The following is a 22040-nucleotide window of genomic DNA, read 5'->3' on the forward strand; positions in this document are numbered from 1 at the left end:
GTATTTCCTGGCTGAATACCTAATGCTGTGCTTCAGTTGAGCATGTTGACTGAGTACCACCAAAACCTGAAGACTAATTTATAGTTCTCATATTTGACAGGGCTTCATACATTATTGCTGTTTTGTAATACATACATATAACATTTTAAAAATAAAAGCAGTCTGCTTCTCAGTGATCAAATTTACTACCTATCATGAAACTGAGAAAGATTCCAGACTAAATCACTAAAGATGGAAAACTAGAGAAAATATATAAGATATATGGAGAAAAATCACTGCTAAATCTCATTTATATAAATGCAAACCATACTGAGAAAAAGCTAGCATATAGAAATTGACTACCACAGCACTCCCATGTTAATCTTCTTCAGAATGAAATTTTCAGCATTTAGCAATGAGATGTGCCATCCTTGAAGACCCAAAACATGGAAGAACTCCATACTTTTCCTCATGTTACTGCAATATATATCTTTTATTTATTATTGTCTCAGAGGAAGAATGTTACAATGTAGTGTTTGAAGCAGCATTTACTTGGCAGCAGAGGACAAAGGATGCATACAAACACAGGCAGAAAAACAACTTTATACATAACCTCATATTCAGAACAAAAATAAATCCCACCAAATTCACTACTGAGTTCTTTTTATACTTATGTTGGAGAATATTTTTAAGGATTCTTTGCCTAGAGAATAATGTAGCTTGATAAAAGTACTTTGCAGAGAACAGAATATAAAGCTATTTCCAATACTACTTATGAAGATAGGTCTGAGGTAGAAAGGTGGTCATGGCTTTCCTCTTCTGTAAAATGTGGGGTTTTTTCTTTTCAGAATAACTACACTACATTTTAATAGCTGAAGTATTTATAGAAGCCAGCTTCTTCCCACCTTGACAATTTTGCTCCACTTCCTTGAGGGTAATATTTTGCATTTCTATTGAGCTTTTCAGACACTAACTAAGCAAGTCCTACATCACCTTTGCGAGTTAAGTACTATCATCCCCATTTTACAGATGGGAAAACAGAGGCAGAGTGGTTAAATAATTTGTGAAAGGGTTCAGAAAGAACTGGCACTGGTGCCAGCACTAGAAGGTCGTCAGCATGGTGCATCACTCACTCCTTGAGCAGCACCAGTCCAGGAGTGAATACTGTGGGTGCAGGACAGTCTAGTTGGCAAAACTTCACAAAAACACTAGAAACTCCTGACCTGCTGTTTTAATATCCTCTAGCATTTTTCAGTAGCAGTAGAGAATTTACAACTCTTTCAACACCATTTTGAGATAGATTTTCTTTTTCCTTCAGTAATAATTAAGAATAACACAGTTTTGTTTCTCTCTACTAAACATGAAAGATATTGCATGCAGTTTTACCAAGTAAAGGTATGTCCTGGAATTAAAGCAAGTGTCCATGCAGCACTGTAAACTGTGAAGGCATTAAAATCCCTTAGGATAATTTTAAAACTAGAGATCAGCTGATCAGTGATGTAACTTTCCCACAATTATCCTTACCAGAAGTACATAAATGATTTCAAAGATAAGGATGATCTGCAAGATTACAATGCCAAATGATAATATCTAAGTGCACTGCAGTTTTGGAGAAAGTTCCATCACTAATAGTATTGGAAAGGGCTTTCTAAATGTCTCTTCATTTCCAAGAGGCAGACAAAGAAGGGGATCTCACAGAAATGAGCTTTACTTCATAGACTGTAAATTCCAAAACTTGAAGCAAGTTTGGCACAGCAGGGAACAGCAAAGCTTTGTCTCTGAACAAATTTGGGAAAGATTACACTAACTTAGATCTTACTAAAACCAACTTAAGCTATCATCTAAGTCCTCTTTTTAGCTATCTCCTGATTAAAAGTAAAGTAAGGCTTAAAAAAATAATCCTCCGAATGGAGTGTGTTGGCTGGAAACAGTTAAAAGAAAGTTAAAATACCATTTTGGTAGACAAGAATGATGATTATGACTTGAAATGAGGGTTTACCTTGTTTAATTTAATTAAAATACTGTAGCTTGCATTCAACGGCAGTTTTTGTTAACCAGTAACAATAATGCAGATTATGGGAACTTCATATGTCAATGTTGAAAATAATATAAGGATATTTTCTGAAATCTGTGTGGTCAGATGGTTAGCATATAAATGATCAGTACAGAATATTACATGTGTGAGAATATAACTAAGAGTACTTTACAATGCAAAAGCAAAGAGCTGAAAGGAATGTATAAATGTAACGTTTTGCTCCAAACTCCTTATGCAGTTCTCTTTACGATTATCAAAAAGAACGTATATAAAGCCCCTGCCCCCTTTTCCCCTGGCTGTATATTTATACAAATCAGTGACAAATATTCCACTGCTCATTAATTTACAGTTGCATAGAGAGGGAAGAAGGAAAAAAAAGATACTATAAAAACAACATCCTCATCTTTGGGTATTCAGTGTTTTACTATTTCAAGTTGAACACGCAGTCAGAGCAAACAGCATGTTCCAGGGTCCCATGCAGCCTTCTGATGAAGTGGAACTCACGGTTGGCAGTTTGTAGAAAAGGGCTGTGCTGCACGTCAGGAAGCGCTGGTTGACATCCAAATGAACACTTCACATTGCCTGTCATGATGAGAAACAACCATGTCAGTACACGTTAACACACAGAGAAACCTCTAATTACTCTGGGCTCATTCAGATAAGGACTGTGACGTCATCTCACAAAACCTCTGTACTTTAAAAAACTACATGTATTGGCCCAAGACTCAGCAGATCACTGCGGCATATAGTCAAAAGAAATCTAATTTTACAATATTGCAGTGTTTAAAATTCATGTTGTGTGAGGCCCAGAGGACATTAGTCTACAGAGCAGTAAATACGACTTACTCTTCTGCACCCATATGAAGAAAAAAGTTTAGGCAAACTACTGTCCTATCTGAAGTCTAAGTCAAAAACGGAGATTATACAGATCCAGGATTTGGACTTGGCCCATTCAAATGTCAAACTTATTTCTAGGCTCTTGTTTCAGAATTCTGTTCCTGAACAGACAAATGTGTTCTCTCTAATGGTTGGGGAGGGTAGATTCTCAGAGAGAGTGTGTGGGACACATATCGTATTAAAAAAAAAAAAAAAATCAAATGTTTTTCAAGGGACATAGTCTTATTCACTGATAACACTGAAAGCTATTTCTGTGCTTGTTTAGATGAAGGATTTCTGAAAAAAAAAAAAACCACCCCAAACTAGCTTAATTCACTAACTTATCAAGACACTGAAATACAAAGTCTGAGTTAACTGAGTGCAGGGCCTGATTCATCTAATTCTCTCTTTGAATTCTGGTTTTGGAGGACAATCCTACTATCCCAGACTCTGCAATTCAAGAAACCATTCACAGAAAGTATTTCTGAATTTTCAGATACTCATTTTGGAGAGGTCTGACCTTGCAAAACGTGGATTAATGTACAAGGTTGAGCAATTTGGGAGAGTAAGTAGACTTTCTCCCAACCACTTAATTCTTCTGAGATCTCACACAGCAATTTGTGGTAGTTTAAAAATCTTATTTAACAATGAAACTTTGAAAGAACTCTGCAATGATGCAAGATTATCTTCTGTCATACATGGGCTCCAACAGCAACCTAAACCTATAGCAAGTGTTTTTCCTACTTCAGTTACTTATAATAGCAATTTAGCTGATCATTCATACCAGTCATATTTTCAAGAACAAGTATCTAAATACTAGGTTGTTTTTTTTGTGAACTCTGAAAGCAGCCAAATTTCTCCTTTGGGTTTGTGAAGTGGTTGCCTATTGAGAGAAGTCAGCTTAATCTAATGCCTGAAGTGCTGTGTGCCTCCTGATCCTTGTCCACTGGTGCCCATGAATCCTGAAACTGGAGTAATAGGCACCAGGGCACAAGGACATACGGATGTCTTTGCAAAAACCAGCTTTGATCTTGCAAGCTGATGATGGCTTGGAACTAATTAGCCCTGATAAATGTAAGCTGATTCCATCTGGTCAGCAATGTAGAACTGCACATCATAGTACCTTTGGTAATGCCTAATCTAGTAGAAATTTTCTATTACCTTTGTTATGCTAGACTCTTCCTGTTTTATCAGCCTAGCTTCCAGACCTCTAGGGAAAAATATAGAAAAAACCCCACCCCACTTTGCCTTAATGCAACTTTTCCACTTGCTTTACTCTGTTTCCATGACTATGCAACTATGTAACAATGTTTCATACCTGCGGTCTGCCAGTGAAACTTGCTGCAAATGAAACAAAAAATAGTTAGAAATTTACATGAATCTGCATCTTGACAGTTTTAAAACAAAGCTATTATCAGGAAAATATGTACTATAGAAGAACAAAGTGATTCATCATTAAAAGACTAAACATTTAATTAGAAATGTGTTGTAATGGATAATACCTAACTTTCCTCACAAATTTAATCTACTTTTAGCAAATTTATAGCATTATAAATATGTAGATAACGTGAATTTTCCTGTGTTCTTAAGGGAGCTGATTCAGAAAGATTTCCTCCTTGATCTGCTCTTGTCAACAGAGTGGATCTCATGAGAGAAGTGGAGATTGGTGGCCATCTTGGCCACAGCAACCATGAAGCGATAGAGCTTAAAATCTGTGTTGACAGGAGAAAAAGTGACAGCAAAATCTCAGCTCTGGACATGAGGAGAGCAGACTTCAGGCTGCTCAGGGAATTAGTAAAGAAGGTCCCCCGGGAAAATGTTTCTGCAGGTGCTGGGGTCTCTCAGTCTTGGTCACTTTTCAAATCACCTCCTAAAGGCACAGGAGCAGCAATTTCCAAATGTCAGAAGTCAAGCAGGCAAGGCAGAAGATCCTTGGCTGAGCAGGAATCTTTTCTTGGAAATAAGGCAAAAAAGGAGGGTGTATGCCCAGTGAAAGCAAGGCCAAGTAACATGGGAAGAATTCAGAGATGCTGCTTGCTGCTGTATGGAGAAAATTTGCGTGGCCAAAGCTCAACTGGAGTTGAAGCTGGACAGAAATGTGAGGGACAATAAAAAGAGTTTTTTTCAAGAATATTAATGGCAATAGGCAGTATAGAAATATTATTGCCTGTTACAGGATGAGGATGGTCACCTCCCAAACAGGGACAGAGACAAGGCAGAGGTGTTCAACACTTTCTTTGCCTCTGCCTTCAACACAGATGAAACACCAAGGGGGTCTCAGAGCCCTGAACTGGAGGACTGTGACTGTGAGAATGATCAACTCCCATCAACCCTGAAACTGCGCAGGATCTGCTGCTCCAGCTGGATCCCTACAAATCTATGGGGCCTAATGGAATTCATCCCAGAATCCTCAAAGAGCTGGCTGATATTGCAAAACCTCCCTCAATGATTTTTGAGCTGTCTTGGGAATCCAGAGGCCCCAGCTGACTGGAAGCTGGTGAATATTGTCCTGATTTTCAAGAAGGGAAGAAGGAGGACCCTGGAAACTACAGGCCTGTCAGTCTCATTTCAATACCTGGTAAAGTAATGGAGAAGATTATTCTGAGAGGTATTCTGGGAGGAAAAACACCTGAAAGACAACACAGTCATCGGTCACAGCCAGCACAGCTTTATGAGAGGGAAGTCCTGCTTATCAAACCTGATTTCCTTCTATGACAAGGTAAACCATTTAGTTGATCAAGGGAAGCCAGTTGATGTAATCTTTTTGAATTTCAGTAAAGCTTTTGACACTGTCTCCCACAGGATCTTTACGGACTAAATGTCTACCATACAGCTGGATAAACACATCATGTGGTGGGTGAGCACAGAGCATAACAGTGAATGGGGTAACATCAGATTGGTGACTTGTCACCACTGGGGTTCACAGGGTTCCATCTTGGGCCCTGTACTCTTCAACATTTTCATAAATGACCTGGACACAGAACTGAAAAGGATACTATGTAAGTTTGCAGATGATACAAAACTGGGAGGAGCTGCTGACTCTCTCAAAGGCAGGGAGACCCTGCAGAGAGACCTCAACAAATTAGAGGACTGGGCAATCACCAACCATATGAAGTTCAACAAGCAAAGGTGCCAGATTCTGCACCTGGGATGAGGCAACTCTGTATGTTTGTACAGACTGGGGAGTGAAATGATGGAAAGCAGTGCCACAGAAAGGAATCTGAGGGTCCTGGTCAACAGCAAGCTGAATATGAGTCAGTAGTGCCCTGGCAGCCAGGAGGGCCAACTGTGTCCTGGGGGCCATCAGGCAAAGCATCGCCAGCTGGTTGAGGGAGAGAACTGTCCTGCTCTGCTCTGCACTGGTGCAGCCTCACCTTGAATACTGTGTGCAGTTTTAGGCACCACAAGAAAGATATTAAGCCATTGGAGAGTATTCAAAGGAGGGCAACAAAGATGGTGAACGGCTTTGAGGGGAAGCCATATGAGGAGTGGTTGAGGTCACTTGGTCTGTTCAGCCTGGAGAAGAGAAGACTGAGGGGAGACCTCATCACAGCCTACAACTTCCTTGTGAGGGGAAGAGGAGGGACAGGCACTGATCTCTTCTCTGTGGTGACCAGTGACAGGACTCAAGGGAATGGCCTGACGTTGTCACAGGGGAGGTTTAGGTTGGATATTAGAAAAAGGTTCTTCACCCAGAGGGTATCTCGACACTAGAACAGGGTTCCCAGAGAGGTGGTCACACCACCAAGCCTGACAGAGTTCTAGACGCATGGTGTGACTCTTGGGGAGGGTCATGTGCAAGGCCAAGAGTTGGATGTGATGATCCTTGTGGGTCCCTTCCAACTCAGTGTGTTCTCTGAAGACCAGTGAGATAAATAAGGAAGTAAAAGAGGCATTGTATCCATAATCAGTGGATTTGAGGGACAAAATTAAACACAACTACAAAAACAAACAGACAAAACCAAACCAAAACCCAAAAAAACAAAGCCACCAAACAACAAAATCCACCGTTATAAGCACTGCTGCCTTACTGTATGAATAATTGCTTCATAAGGGATATTTGGAGTAAATAGAAATACTGATTTCAAGATGATTTATAACCTGAAATCCACGAAAACAAATATAGCAACTAAGACAACTGTCTCTATTATACAGCCAAAAGAGATAAAAAATATCTTCATAAGATCTAGATGCTAGTAACTCCTTAATGAAAGCTGCAGCCACAGCAGAAGAGACATAGTAGAGATGAGACTGTCAAAAAAATGGGGGTTTACTTTTTTTTATATAATTGGACATGAAATGTTGCACATGAAGGCTGTTTAGATAAAACTTAGCTTGAGTATAGCTAAAAAAGGATAAGGATGCTATTCTTTAAGTCTAGGAATACAGTGATGCCTAAAGAGTCTGTGGAGTCTGAGTCATTTAAAGTTTTACAGAACACGTTAGACAACTGTCTGTCTGGGAAGACAGATCCTTCTCAAATGGTCACAGGAAAAGATGGACTAGATGGTTTGTCATGGTCTTCCCTAGAAAAACTCAGAGTTTAATGCACTTTTTTGGGAAGGTCAGACTAATAATCTTCATTCCAGGCTTCTAAAACATGTAAGATATGAGTCTTACATGGTTAAAAAAATATACTCCCCATTAAAACATATTATAGCATGACCGAATGAGAGCAAACGTAAGAAGTACCTACTAACTGGGGCAATGTGGTTTAGCTTGACTTCTGCAGCAGCATGTCAATGACAAAGGCAAAAATCACATGAAGTTTGGAACTGTGACTTCTTTTAATCTTAAATGCTCAGATACACTTCACAATACGAAAGGATGTGGGGCCATGATTTTCACTCGCAGTACCCTCCTGCCTCATTCAGGGTGTTTGTTCATAGAACCAAAGAACTTTTTTTCTATGTAGCCATCACTACCAAGCTTGCCCTAACACAAAGCAATTTGCTTTAAATTTATCTGGGCCAAATGACCATGTACTTGTATACTCCTTGTATATGCAAAACAGTAATTTGCAAAACTAAGAACAAATACTCAAGTTGCATTTTCTACTGATTTGTATACACACAGTGATCTCGAATTGTGCTGAGGAGCTTCACTATCTGTTGACTTTGAGATGCTTCTTGGAATCAAACCCTCAATATGCAAAAAGATGGCCTCTGAACTATTGAACTCACCAAAAACCAAAAAGGTCAGCTGAAACAAGACCTTTTTTACTAGATCCAAATTTGCTTTCTCAAAACATGCAAAGTGCATCTTCTGTGATGCAGTTGTTCACAGCCAAGCAACATATGTACATGAGATAGAAGTGATATTTTAACAAGTTTCACCAAGTTTATGAAATAGCATAGAGTTAAATCTTGATGCTTCCAAAAGGACTGGGCATAAACACCCTCTCTCTTACTTGTGATTTTTAAAACTGACCATTATTATTACAATTCATTTCAAAGAATTGTTGAAAGTTTGAAAATATATCAAAGCTTTCACTATTGTTTTTCTAAGGTAAGAGAGCCGCAAGATACATATGTACATATGTATGTATTTAACAAAACCCACCAAAATACACTTTTGCAAGTGCAGTGACACTCTAGAAGGGGCAGGATCAGTGGAAATGTATGTTAGCTAATACAAGACATGCATAGGAAATAATTGGTTCTCCTTTTGATCTCTCTTTAATAGACATTGAATAAAATACCAACTTCCAATGCATTTAAGCAGGGAAAGGTGTTACGTTCTGCATTCACAGATTTCCTCTGGTCTGTTAGTTTAATAACTAGTTCAATAATTAGTCCAGGCAGTCAGGACTGGGCTATGGACCCTCCTGTTGCCTAAGGACTTTTTTTTCTCCAAACTTTATTACAGAAACTGCATTCAGAAATTCTGAATTTACATTCAAGTTCTACAAAAGCTTTCTATCAGAAGCTAATGAAATTCTAGATTTCTCTTCCCTTATGTGGGCACAGTTGGAAATTCCATATTGAGCTATAGGCTTTTCTTATAGTGAATCACTTCCACTTAAAACAAGAACATTTGTTTACTTACCTTCACAAATAGTGTCTACTGGGGAATTTTAAAGAACAGATTTATGTAACTTGCATATCTTGACAAGAAATCTCCTTAGAGATATTTTTTTTCCTGTTGAATACTGCAAGAATGACATTTTTTCTTCAAAAGACCACCTCAAATTCACTACTATTCTCAGAGACATATTTTGTTAAACTTACAGCAGCAAGTTGGAAATGTGTTGTTGATTTGCTCCATAACATCTGTTAGATCTGTGTTGGTATCATGAGGTGGAACTAACAAGTCATCTGCAGATATGACAACAAATAAATTAATTTTGTAACACAAGGAGAAAAATAAAAAAAGGGACCACAACATTATAAAAGACATTCTCATCCGACCTTCCAGTTAAGTACACCTTTATATTTCAAGGGAAAACACTACCTGAAACCTTTGTAATATGCAGGAACTGTCATTGATAACTGCCAGCCTTGGGAGAAGAGGTGAAAGTAACATTTTGATTTGCAGCAGAACTCATTTCTCTTTTATTAAAGCTTAGCCGTTGCATTCAAGACTTAACTAGAAGAAGTTGCCAAGAAAAAAGCACTATATAAAAATCTATAGTTAAAATAAATAAAATGTTTACAAGATGAGGGAGTTAAACTCAGCTGCTCAATTATAATTCTGTTCTATTTTCAAATGATTTGTCATGTAACTTTCTGAGTAAATACACCACCCTTTTCCTGAAAAACCCCCAACATGTATCTTTTAGATGGTACCAGCTATCTGAAAGAAATGTACCAGCCATTTCACTAGTGTTAAAATCCTCTTTGCTACTTCTTGTAAAATGCTGCTTAAAATTAGCCAAGAAAATGGTTAGGGAATGCAACTGGCTCTGTTTCTGGAAGTCTTATTAGACAGCATCTCTCATAAATCTACCATTGCATGAAATCAGACCCAAAGAAGTCCTATGTTTTTACAGACAAAGTGTCAATGCTGAATGAAAGATTTCCAGTGTACAAGAGAATACTTTTTCTGTTTTCCACAGAAATAATTTTTAATCTATAACTCCAAGGCTTAAAAACAAAAAAAGAAGGAAACTGCATCCAAGATAATTTGAGAAAAATCTTTTAATTTTTCCCCTAATTTTGAGCATTCAATGGTCTGTAGTTATTTCTACTAACTCCCAGTGAAATTAATGAGTTATGATATTTGAGAATTTAAAATAATCTTTCAAGAGATAAATCCCTTCATGTGCAGAGGCTGTACCATAAATAGCGAATAATTCCTAAAGATGTAAAGCCTTTGGGAGTGGGAACATCAAAATGCCAGGATAAAGAGAGGTTACACATGAATTTCTAAAGCAGACGGAAGCATAGATTATGTGACTTGGACGTATGTTCTTGGATCTGACAGATTACTTCGATCCATTTGTACTGTAGGACAAACAGCTGTTGGCCATTTCAGTCCAATGAAGGCTGGTTCCCTTTTCATTGGGCATGGATTTGCCCAGCAAATTCACTTGGTCAAAATGGATGGGACAAAGGAGTCTATCAACAAAAGTCTGTAATCCAGAGTCACATGGATTTCTATGATACCACAGCTGTTTAAAGTGTGGGGAAGCAACAGCTCCAGCTGCATGAAGCAGAAGCACCACAAGATCGGTTCCTTTTCATTCATAAATCTTTTGAGAAGATGCCAACAAATGTATTCAGTAGTCGCCTACAGACCCATGCAGTACATTATCTGATCAAAGCACTTACCTGCCTGATGAAATTGTGAGCTTGTGTCTTGCTCGAGGGAGTAGCCGAGGGCAGAGTGCTGGGGCGAAGCACAAGGGGAGGAGCCATTAACCCGGGAGTCTGACTCGGGCTATGTTAAAGACAATAAGACACAAATTTAGATTATTGTATCTACAGAAGTTAAGTGTGGGGTTGTATGCAGCCATCTTGCTCCTTTCCTTTTTTATTTGTTTTCTTTTTTTGTTCTCCAAGCTATTGAGAGTAGGCTTAGGTCTATATAACTGTTAAGAGGGAAAAAAAAAACAACCAAGAATTTGTTAAAAGAAAATTTATACTTAAGTACAGTACTTATGAGACTCCAGTTGATGGTCTTGATAAAAACAATGTTCTGTTGCAAGCATGTATCACAGAAACACAGTGTAATGTACAACCCACACAGTTTGCCAAGGCTCTCTGTCTAGCTCTGCAGAAAGACATTGTGTACAATGGGATTACTGGGGTTGTATTTATATGTACGGATATATCCATATACACATACACAGGGGACATTCAGCTGAGGTCCCCTAAGAAGCTTTACAAGTCATGCTTAGAAACAACTGTTCCATTATGAACAGTTTTGTAAAACTCCAGAATCAAGTGAAGACTAAAGACAGATTCAAAACAACTTTGCTGTATCTAAAACGCCATCACTCTTGCTGACGCTGTTTCTCAAGAGTGTGGGAGACTTCAAATTCGCAGGAAAAGCTCTACTACATAGTCTTCTGAAAATTACAAGGAGGAACCTATATACTTTGAAAACAAGCTTTTCTGGACTCTTAAATTCACTTGAATAACCAAACACCTAAATTCTGTATTACATTCAGCTGTAACCACGTATGTGCTTGAGATTACGTGTAAGTATACATATACGGACACAAAAATAAGAAAAGACCATAGGACTTCTTCACTATAACAAGTTAACTATTGGAAGGGACCTTGTTCAGGCATTTTTTCCTTTCTTTCCCTTCTTTCTGGTAATAAAAATCCTTTAAGGAAGAGAGTAGTAATACAGTATTTGAGCTCCAGAAGTGATTGTTCTGAAAAACACAGAAATAGGTGAAATAGTATTTACATCTGTGGTGGATGCAGCTGAAATGGTTGCTGCTATCATTTATCTTTTTGATTGCAAATCCTCAAATTACTTCTAAATAGCTTAAAGAGCAGGTTATTTAAGTAAAACTATCAAAAGCAGATACTGAAGCAATAAAAAAAGTAATTGTTTTTAAGATTGTTTTGAAACTGAGCAAGTACCTAGAACAGCTACAAAACTCAACGCAAAGAGTTAAAATACAGAATGGCTGTTAATCTGCGCACAAGTTTTCTCCTTTGCACCTCACAGCCTTAATTGCAATACTCCATTTTTTGAGATAACTTACAGTTTAACAAAAAAATCTTCAACAAAATAAAAGATTGTTGAACAATGAAAGGTACCTTTTCTTCCATCGACAGTAGTTAGAAGGAAATGGTCCCTTGAGCACTCAGCAAACCTTTTTTTTCTCCTCTAAATCTCATCTCTTTCAGCATAATAATACCAAGTACCAGATTTGAATAAAAGAATAAACTAAGAAATATTGCTCTGCATAGAAGACAAAGAAAAATGGAAATGTTTTCAAGCCAAAGAAGGGTTTTACTGTCAAGATACTTCTATGAACCGTGAATTACTATCAAGTAGCTAAGTAATTTGCTACTCAGCATCAGGCTTCAATCCAGCTACAGAGTCTAGGAACAATGAGTGTGGTGATTTTAAATCAGTGAAGCCTGGGGTAAACCCCATGTAACTCTGTAGCCAGGAACCACTGTTCAAGATGATGTTAGAGCTATAATGGTAAAGAGATAACAAATTGTTCAAGGGTTGAGAGTCACTTAAATACAGAACAACAAAGCTAACTCCAGCATCGGAGTGGCTGCTTGCTCACTTCACAAACAGATGAACAGAGAGAATGTGAATCATTCAAAATGCAAACTTGCATCTGGACTGGATCTCTGACCCTCTTCAAGCAGTAACTATGGATTATGCAAAGATGACCGAGGGTGAGTGAAAAGAGAAGATCTGTGTTGGACATACAAAACTGCAGCACAGCAACACATGGACTAGATCAACGATAGTGAGGTTCTGCAAAGTCAGCACTAACTAGGATGGAAAGGAAATGCCTACAAACTCAGGTGATGAGTTAGTGAAGGTACCATTTTGGAATACTACTGCAAATGACAAAAAAAGCACTGCAGAGCATTAAGGGCTCAGTGGATAAACTGAGAGAAAACAAAACATACTTGGAATACCTTACATTAATGTACCACATATTGCTGCAGCAGCCAGAATGAAATATGGCAGTTGGATTTAAAAACAAGATAAAACCCAAAAAAACGCCATCTCCTCCAAATCAGAGGGTAATGCCTCATTACTTCATTTTCAATTAAATACAGTGATAAATGTTACACTGCATATTTCCAGTGACTGCAATAACAAGAAAAGACAAAACAACCCAAAACCTTCTTCTTAAAAATTCAGGACAATACAATTAAGCAGCTGAAGAGTGGGGTTTGGAGCAGAGAGGGAAGGTTTGTGGTAGTGGTATAATAATCAGGTACTGGAAAACGTTAAATGCAAAATAGTTGAGGATATAGTTCCATGTATTTACATGATTTAAAGATTTTACTGGTACAGAACCTGAAAAAAAAAACCCTGCAGAAAATCATTAACCCCAGTTGCATAACACCTACAAAATACGAGCAATTCCATCATCAACCCACTTCAGACATCATGAAGTTAATGTATTCTTATTCAAAACAACTCAGTGGACAACCCTTAAGCCAGAAAACAAAAGCAAACAGCCCTCCATGTTACAATATGCCTGCTTCTGCTTCTTGAAAGGAATAAAAGCAGAGATATTGAGCATGCCTCTATAGGCATGAGGGGGAAGCTTCCATCTCCAGTCTCAGGGAGTTTTCAAACATCTTTTTAGGCAAAACCAAATAAAGATATGAAGGGATAAATAAGTTCTCCAGATAACTCCAAAATTGGGGGATTTTTCTGTTTTACAGCAGTTTTTAAAGCATTTCAAAGGAGATATTTATTTCAACGAGTTTTGATCGACAGTGCCTTATTTCACTGTGCATCCTGCTGATGTCTTTCCCAAAGAAGAGCCTGAAGTGCTCTGTGGCTTAATGGGTAGTTAAGACATACCTGCTCTTTTCTTGCCTTTTGTTGCTTTTGCTAAAAAGCAAACTAAACCCCAAAATCCCCAATCTGGATCACAGGAAACCTCAGAAATGCCAGTTTCCTTACCACATTCATTACAGAAATTTCTTCTTGCTCCAGACTTATTCTCCCAGCTACAAAAGAAAAAATACCAACCCTCTCCTCTGCTCTTCTGATAAAGCTGTTCTGCTTTCAGTTGAAGAGGAGTTGCTGTCCCTATTTAGTCTCTCAAAGTCTGATCCTATAGCTGTTGACAGATGATTTTAGCTCCCATTAACTTCAATATCAAATCCAATATGAAACCTCTATTCAGTAGCTCAGAAAAGCAGCTAAAAATCCAAACAGACTTTAAATGCCCTTCATAACAGGTCTCATTTTGACTTTGGAAAAGCCGTATCTATAAAGGCTGAAGAAAGAAAAATGAAAATGGATTCTTTGTTTATTCTCTGTCTGATTAACATGTTGGTATCAAAGTTGTCACATGCCAGTTCTGTTTCACCTTCCTCTTTGGCACTCTAATCAATCAGGCAGACAAAAATGACAACATTCTGTGACAGCTACCAATCCTTTGGGGTTGCTAAAATAAAAATAGTATGGTAACCTCGAAACTGTGACCTGAAGTAGACAAATGTGTAGTGAGGATACATGCATATTTCTGCTAAAGGTGCTCTCTAAAGAGGGTCCTAGAATGCTCTCATCTAGATTAAACAGTTATTACATGAAAGTTTCTAAGTTTCACTGACTCTCTACCCAAACATCTGTGTGTAGATAGACTCACTCCAACCTTCTGGAGAAAAGAAGACCCAGTATTTTTCACTCAGTGGCAAGTTATTAACCCAAACAACAGTCAAGAGGCTGAGTGGAAAACACAAATGAAGAGACTTGCTGTTGATAGAAGAGACAAAGAAATATAGCATGAAATGCCAGCCATGACAAATAAATTGCTCTAAGACAGTTGTGTCCATTAATACTAGTAATTACAGAGTTGTTATATATTTTGTCATTGGGATTTATGAGTATCTTTCATGCAAATCATCCATTTTATTAATAAGAAAACGTGTTCCTTATATCCACTAAAAATAATTAGGACAGCCATTAAAACCAAAAGAAACAAATAAATATACTTAAATCCTCAGCTAGCTTCTGATAAAGTCCTTCCCCATGCACTGAAAGCAATAAAGGCTTTCACAGACAGTAGTGGCCTAGCTGACAGAACAACATGCTGAAGAATAGTCATTTTTTCAGAAAGGGGGCACTAATGGAATTCAGTGCTACTTCATAATTGATGTGAAAATAAAGAAATTTAAAAGAACATTACTAAAAATCTGAATTATTTATAATTTCTTAATCTCCATCAGAGGAGTAGCTTCAACATCCTGGAAACAGCTTGCAAAATATCTGCTAAATAAAGTAAGGATACATGTAGTAAGGCATATTGAAAAGTCAGAGATATATTATAAAAGCAATAATGCAGACCTTCTCATGAACTTGACTCTGTAACCTTCCACTTTATTAAATAACAGAGGAGAAACAGGAAGACCTTTGAAAATAGCACTTGGAACAATCAGAAGTACAGCATGATTCCTACAGAGAATTCCATGAGAAATATTGAAAAAGGTCATCTCTGTTGTACTTTACCCTATCTGAAACCAAAAGCTGCAGAATGCCTAGAAAATTCCAAAGGCAGAAACTACTGCCTCTCCTCCCACCCTTTTTATCACAACACACATATATACCCCAAAGGTCTTACTAAGAATATTATAAGGATTACAAAATTGTAAGATCATCCACAGCTACGTTAGGAAAAAAAGTTTTAAAGGGTGAATAAGCATCATCTACAGCAGGAACTCAGGCCATTTTGATGGCTTATGCAGACTGTTTTTCTTGGCTTAGTTAAATCCTCTGCTACATATAGCAAGTCACCTGACTCATGGAAGGCAGGAATTATTTGCCTTACTGTACTCTGACCCAAGTGTAATGATTAGTTAGGAGAAAACATTCATACAAATGTATCTTCATCATTCAAGTGTCCACATATGATATAGTACAAATTAACATCTCTAACAACACCTGGTATATGTTGCTGCTGTTATTTTTATAATCTAGATGTGCATATGCTGACTTAAAAAGCAATCAACATTCCTTCCTCCAAAAAGACACCCTACAATCTCCAGCATTTGCTAAAAGGTTCTTACCTCCAGCATTTACTTGTGTGCAAGAGCATTTTGCTGTAGCATATTGGTCTAAATATGCTAGCTCAAGAGGAACTGGATTATTAATGCAATGTATTGCTCCTTTGCATTTCAGAGATATCTTTGGCCATCTGCCTCTGGCATTCTAAGAGAGGTTTGAGTGACTAACGGTGACAACAAATAAAAAAATTAATTAAGGAAAGATGAGAAAACTGAAGTCAAACACAGGGCGCGAATGGCACCATTACTTGGAATAGGGTACATATTTTCTTCCTATGTTTTTTAATTAACGAAAACTTATTGCTCTTGCTCTTGTTATTCTCAGTGTTTCATAAGTTACCTTGATCACTCCAGCACTTGTAACCATTTCATGCTCATTTGACTTTCACCATGGCTTAAACTAGAGGGTAGGGAAAAATATATCTTCCTGTTAGAAATGATTGATTGCAACAGACCAAGAGTGTATGGTTAAAATATCTGCAGTAAAATTGGAACAAGGCCTTTGTTCCACCAAGAAATCCATCGTACAGCAACACGGGGGAAAGACATCAGTGTACACGTACCTGTTCAAGTAGCTGCCGTAGCCGGTGAAGCTGAGACTCCAATTGTTTATTGTGATCTTCCAATATCTGCATCCTTGCTTCCAAGCGACCTTTATGTTGCCTCAGGAGTTTAGCTTCAGCAATGAGCTCAGCATCTTCAGAAGCATGCTGAGGTAACACAACAGAATCAGGAGGTGATGCAAGAGGGTTTATTCCTCTCCGAAGATGTTGCTCCTTTAGTTGCTCATATTCTACCTGCAGACTCCTAGTATATTCAAATGAGGAGAATGATGACTTGATCAAGTAAATTCAAATAAAAAAAACTTCTTATATCAAATGATGTTATCACCTTCAACTAACAATACAAAAATCTCATATAAAGACAATGCCTTGAGTTGTGGTTTATGAGAGAATAAAAAAGGCAATGAAGTAGAACTAAATTATTTCTTCACAGACCCTCCCTCTTCTACTTAACAGAGCCAGGCTATGCACAACATATGCCTTGATTGGTGTTTTTTGCTAAAATCATGATTCCCAGGTCTTTCACATCTCCATCGTAATACATGCATGGCTCAAACAACAATGAAGTGACAATTCAGACACCAGTAGGATGATTATGAGACCTTTGCTCTTCCTCAAGGTCAGCGATGATACGTTCCAACTCTCCTCGCTCTTCCTTCTCCACTGACTTGAGTATCTGAGCAGGACTCTGTGGCTGACTCACAGGTGACTCTCCTCCCAGCGTCTGACAATACTGCTGGATAAGGGCATGCTCATCCTCTCTAAAACAGTAAAACAACACAGATAAAGACAGAGCAGTAAAACATTTATTATCTCTGTCAAGCTGAGAGATTTTGTTTGTTTATGAAAAAGGACTAACAGAGAAGGAATTAAGCCTAAAAAACATACTGAAAGAAAACCATATAAACAGGAAAAAAGATTTATCTGTAGTAGTGTAAAAGATCATTTTGGTTAAATGTATGCATAAAGAACAAATGCTACTGCTGGTTTGAAAAGAAATTGAAAACAAGAATCAGAAATAATAAAACCCAAAGATGACTGATTTGAAATTCCTTAAAAGTAAGTAAAACAAACAAGTTATTTGCTAGATCCTTTTTTTTAACCATAAATAGGTGACATTTTTAATATTTTTGAGGAGATAATTTTGGTGTGTTCAATTTATCTAAGAAAATTAGAGAAAAAAACCCCACAGAATTCTCCAAGAAGTCAAAAGCAATGAATCATCATATATCTAGCTAACACTGTACACTGCACAAAGGGACCGGCAATGCTTCAAAAATAATGCTATAGGTTTTGAATTAGCACTATATTTTCCATTTTTCTCCCTGTTTTGATAGACGCATACAATACATTGAAATTCTCCATGGGCAGTAGATCTCCTCCTTATAGATTCAGGGATAGAAGTAAACTATAAGACTGTCCTTCTCTTGACTTGCATGAAATTACCTCATGGTACCGAGATACAGAAGTCTTGACACTTTCAATTATGCTTTAACATCCAAGTGAATTTGGTTTTGTATAGATGTGCCTTACTTCCCCCTACTTGCTGGCTTTTCTTGATAAAGTCAGATGGACAGAAAGTGAAGGATACCATGTCCTAAAACCAGTTTGCTTCCTTGCTTACTCAAAAAGGATGAATCAACAGCAGAAAAACATACACTATTCATTTTTTTTTAAGAGAGAAAATTGCTGCAGGAGTATGAATGCTGAAGAAAACCCTTCTTACAACTACTTTCTTTGCTTGATTACAAACCAAAGACTGCATACCCTATGAAAGCGTGAAGTATTGTCCCTACATAGTTTACCCTAAAGATCTCCTGCAGTTAAAGTATGATCAACAACAGAGAGACACACGTAGGCAGTATGAATACACATGTTCAGATATCACTTAGAAAAGAGATTTTTTCATATTAAAAATCTTTCTTATGCTAACCTTTTTCCTCCTATTGATGTAAAGTAGCAGTTACGAATTCTGCTATTAACCGATTATGGAATGAAAAGTAACCTCAAGGACTGCCTTTGAAAACTCATGCAAAAAATAGGAAGTTCATTATATGCAAAGCATTTTCTCAGAAATAAATTTGAACTCTTGGGACAAAAGGAGAAAATGCATGTGACAGGAACAAATGAGAGTTGCATACATACTGTTTGTGTAATGGAAGACCCTATTTTATTCTGCTGAAATCAGATTTTTTGGTAGCTCAGTATATCAATATCCTTTTAATATCATCAGCAGTATTAGAAGCAAGACAGAATAGCCAAAGATTTAATAAGTACTGATTCCTCTTGAAATCTTGTCTCTCTTGGAAAAGTTCTTCTATCACTCAGTGAAATGACTTAGCTCTTTATAGCACTGCTTAAGACAAACTTTTAACTGAAGAGTAATCCTATGGTAGAACACCACCAAATTACTTCTTCGTAAGGATAACTATTCACTATCTCCTAAAAGCTATCATGGGGTCTTCCATTTTCCAACTTGTCATTGAAAATTTAGACTATTACAATCAAAGAAATGTACATCAAGTAACATTATGCCCTGATAAAAAACTTCAAATAAAAAAAAAATATATCCTATGAGAGTTCTATGCACTGGACTAGAAATCTAATTATTGAGTTTTGCTCTTAAAAATTACTAGAAACTTCAAAGAAAATAATGCCTATTCACTTATTTCTTATCTGTCTTGGTTGTAGTCAGTACTACACTCATGAGAAGAAATGACATCATGGATCTTCCCTACAAATAAATAAATTTAATTAATTTTTCATTAAGCACATCAATATAATTTAAATACAATTGGGGTTATATGTGCATTTAAGTCTTTCAAAATTACTAGAGATATCCAAACAGTGTTAGCTGAAACATAGCAGTGCTCCTTCCTTTTTTCCCCTTACCTACAAAAAAGGCAAGGCCTCTAACTGCTTTCTCTTCTTCAGTACTTAAGTGATCTCAGGGAAATTCATCATCACTCACTATTATTTTACATTAGTCTACTTAAAACTAAAACAAAGGCTAGTGCAATTAATGGCTTTTGGATCAGATCCCAATGTGATAATGAAAATCTCATGGTACTTATCCACCCTTTAGCCATCTTGACAAAAAACCCCTACTCTTTATAACTAAATTTTTGCCAAAGTGATGTGACATCTCTGTGGGCTTCCAACTCTGCTGCACAGTCCTGCAAAATGTGCAGAACACCCTCACTGTGACCGAAACAGCCACAGTAATCCAAGAATACTGGTAATTCAGTGTCACGTCTTCAGAGAGCACAGAAACACAGTGTTAAAGCAGGCTAGTGAGAGAACACACCTTTATCACCCAGGCTTCAGAACACTGTTTACATGTTAATTTAAGTGATACAGCCTTCTTTTGTGCAAGGGTGTTGATGATGTCGGTAAAGTTTGATGATGTAGTTTAGTCTAGTAATTTTAATTAGGCATCAAAAAGCTGCTGTCTACATTTTAAAATTATGAATTAGTTTATAAACAAATACATAGGTCATCTAAAATGGATCTTTTTAAAAACAGAACTCTGTAAAGCTGGATTTATTATATTTATCTGAATTTGTTAAATCTCAGATTCTGTTAAAATTTTGTATTAGGTGTAACCTCATTTTTTAATGAAACTTATAAACCCCTTAACAAAAGAAAGAGACTACCAGTAAATGTCTAGATACTTTTGACTGTATTGTGATCCAGTAGGTGAGATCAAAACAACTAAATAGAGATAATTTTATATTTTGGTCTCACAGTTATTAAGTCCAGAAAAAAATTTCATTTCCCTCCTCTCCCACTGGTTCATAGTCTCAGAAAACATGCTGAACAGGCTGCGAATACTGATTGCTCTTTTTTTAGGCATCACACGTTGCAAATGACAGTAGGCTTTTTCACAGACTGGAGAAAGCACTTGATAAAGGACGTTTTCTGAAGGAAAAGTGTATTTTTACCATGTGTTCTACAACTCTGGTCTGTCTTGCAAAATTACTAGCTAAAAAAAACAGAACCGTGAGCCTGCATCAACAACCTCATGATTATAATTAGAACAGATTCATTAGTAGCACAGGAGTCCAAGGACAGGGCTTCAAATGACCTACAGCATAAGGTCATTGTTCTATGCCAGGCAAATACTTTCATTTGGAGAATCTGGGACTCTGTTCTGCAGAAGTGGTAGAAGATGGCAATCAGTAATCAAAATAAAAGTATCAAGTCACAATGAACTCCTCACTCTTTCTTGGTGATTATTCTACTGAAGACCCTGTGTGCTTTGAGAAAAAACTAGAAGTACACGAAGTCCTTTGACAGCAGAGGCTGCAGTTCCTTTTCTGCATTTCACCATAGTAAAAAGCAGCAAACAAGACATCCCAGAACGTCAGACTTGAAAGAAGTAGATCTCAAAGGAAAAAAACACTCCAATAAAGAAGCCTAGGGAAAACAGCCTTTGAAATATCCTCTTCTCTTTGTGGATATATATTTTCAAGAGGTCTATTCCAAAACATACATTATGCATAGAGGAAGCAAGAGGCAAATAAAACTGCATATAGCTTCCCTTTTATTGGCCTATGCTACGGGAAGAAAAATTCAGATCTCCTCACTGTCACTTTTCGCCAGTGCATTATTTTATCTAAGAAAACTGATTGCTAAATTGGATTTGAGATAGCAAGATGTGGCTATATGCAAACTTAGTGCATTGGCAGCTTTCATTTTTGCTGTAGTTCTCATACTAAGCACCATGCATTCTTATCCAAATAAGGTGTATCTTGAATTCTGATGCTATGAGAAATATTAGAATAAGGCTGAAGAAGGTACTCCGAAGTGCTTTGTCTTTAACTTACTTGTTCTTCTCCTAATTTTATTATCACGTGAAACTAATTTCTCATTGTGGCAAAATAGCTTCTAAGCATTTACATCATGTCAAAGTATTCAGGTACTACATACTGGGGCTCCAGTTTGACTTACAATACATTGAGTGGCAGTGCCAGGTAAAAGTGTCACAGAAATTAAACTTCAGATATGTTCCAACTCTGCCTTAAGATGAGTGTGAAACAGCATCAACAGTGATGCAGACATGAAGAAAACTGGCAGTAAGGTAATAAATGAGAAAACAGTTATTAAACATTTCCATTTATACTGAAAGTATTTATACTGAAAGTACTTATACTGTGTTCAGCGCAACTGCCTTCAGTATGGGATAGACAGGATAGTTCATACATTACAGGAATAAGTTGCACTCTTGTCCTATTTTCCTAATGATTTTTATTTTCATTCTACTACACTGTGATTTATCAAATTGTGAGGCATAGCTTTCCGTTAGGGACACTATTTATCATTTTTTGTTGTAGAGACCTCATTTTTTCCTTATGCTCATCTTCATTTGTGAAGATGCACGTCTGCTTTAAGGATAGAGATGTT

General features: G+C 37.2%; 1 protein-coding gene across 8 annotated transcripts in view; it reads right to left on the bottom strand.

Moving 5' to 3' along the window:
• Positions 1 to 670: 670 nt before the first annotated feature.
• Positions 671 to 22040, bottom strand: part of UTRN (utrophin) — a 363103-nt gene continuing 341733 nt past the window's right edge. For all 8 annotated transcript variants that reach the window (XM_027631971.1, XM_027631965.1, XM_027631979.1 and 5 more), the window contains 6 exons: positions 17237 to 17395; positions 16635 to 16878; positions 10663 to 10771; positions 9121 to 9207; positions 4209 to 4231; positions 671 to 2596 (listed from right to left, as the gene is read on the bottom strand). In XM_027631971.1, coding sequence (XP_027487772.1) covers positions 2588 to 2596; positions 4209 to 4231; positions 9121 to 9207; positions 10663 to 10771; positions 16635 to 16878; positions 17237 to 17395 — 631 coding nt within the window. In that variant the 3' untranslated portion in view covers positions 671 to 2587. The remainder of the gene's footprint in view (positions 2597 to 4208; positions 4232 to 9120; positions 9208 to 10662; positions 10772 to 16634; positions 16879 to 17236; positions 17396 to 22040) is intronic.

The sequence above is a fragment of the Corapipo altera genome, unplaced genomic scaffold (genome assembly GCF_003945725.1).
Source record: "Corapipo altera isolate COAL_440 unplaced genomic scaffold, ASM394572v1 2b, whole genome shotgun sequence".
NCBI classification, from domain to species: domain Eukaryota; kingdom Metazoa; phylum Chordata; class Aves; order Passeriformes; family Pipridae; genus Corapipo; species Corapipo altera.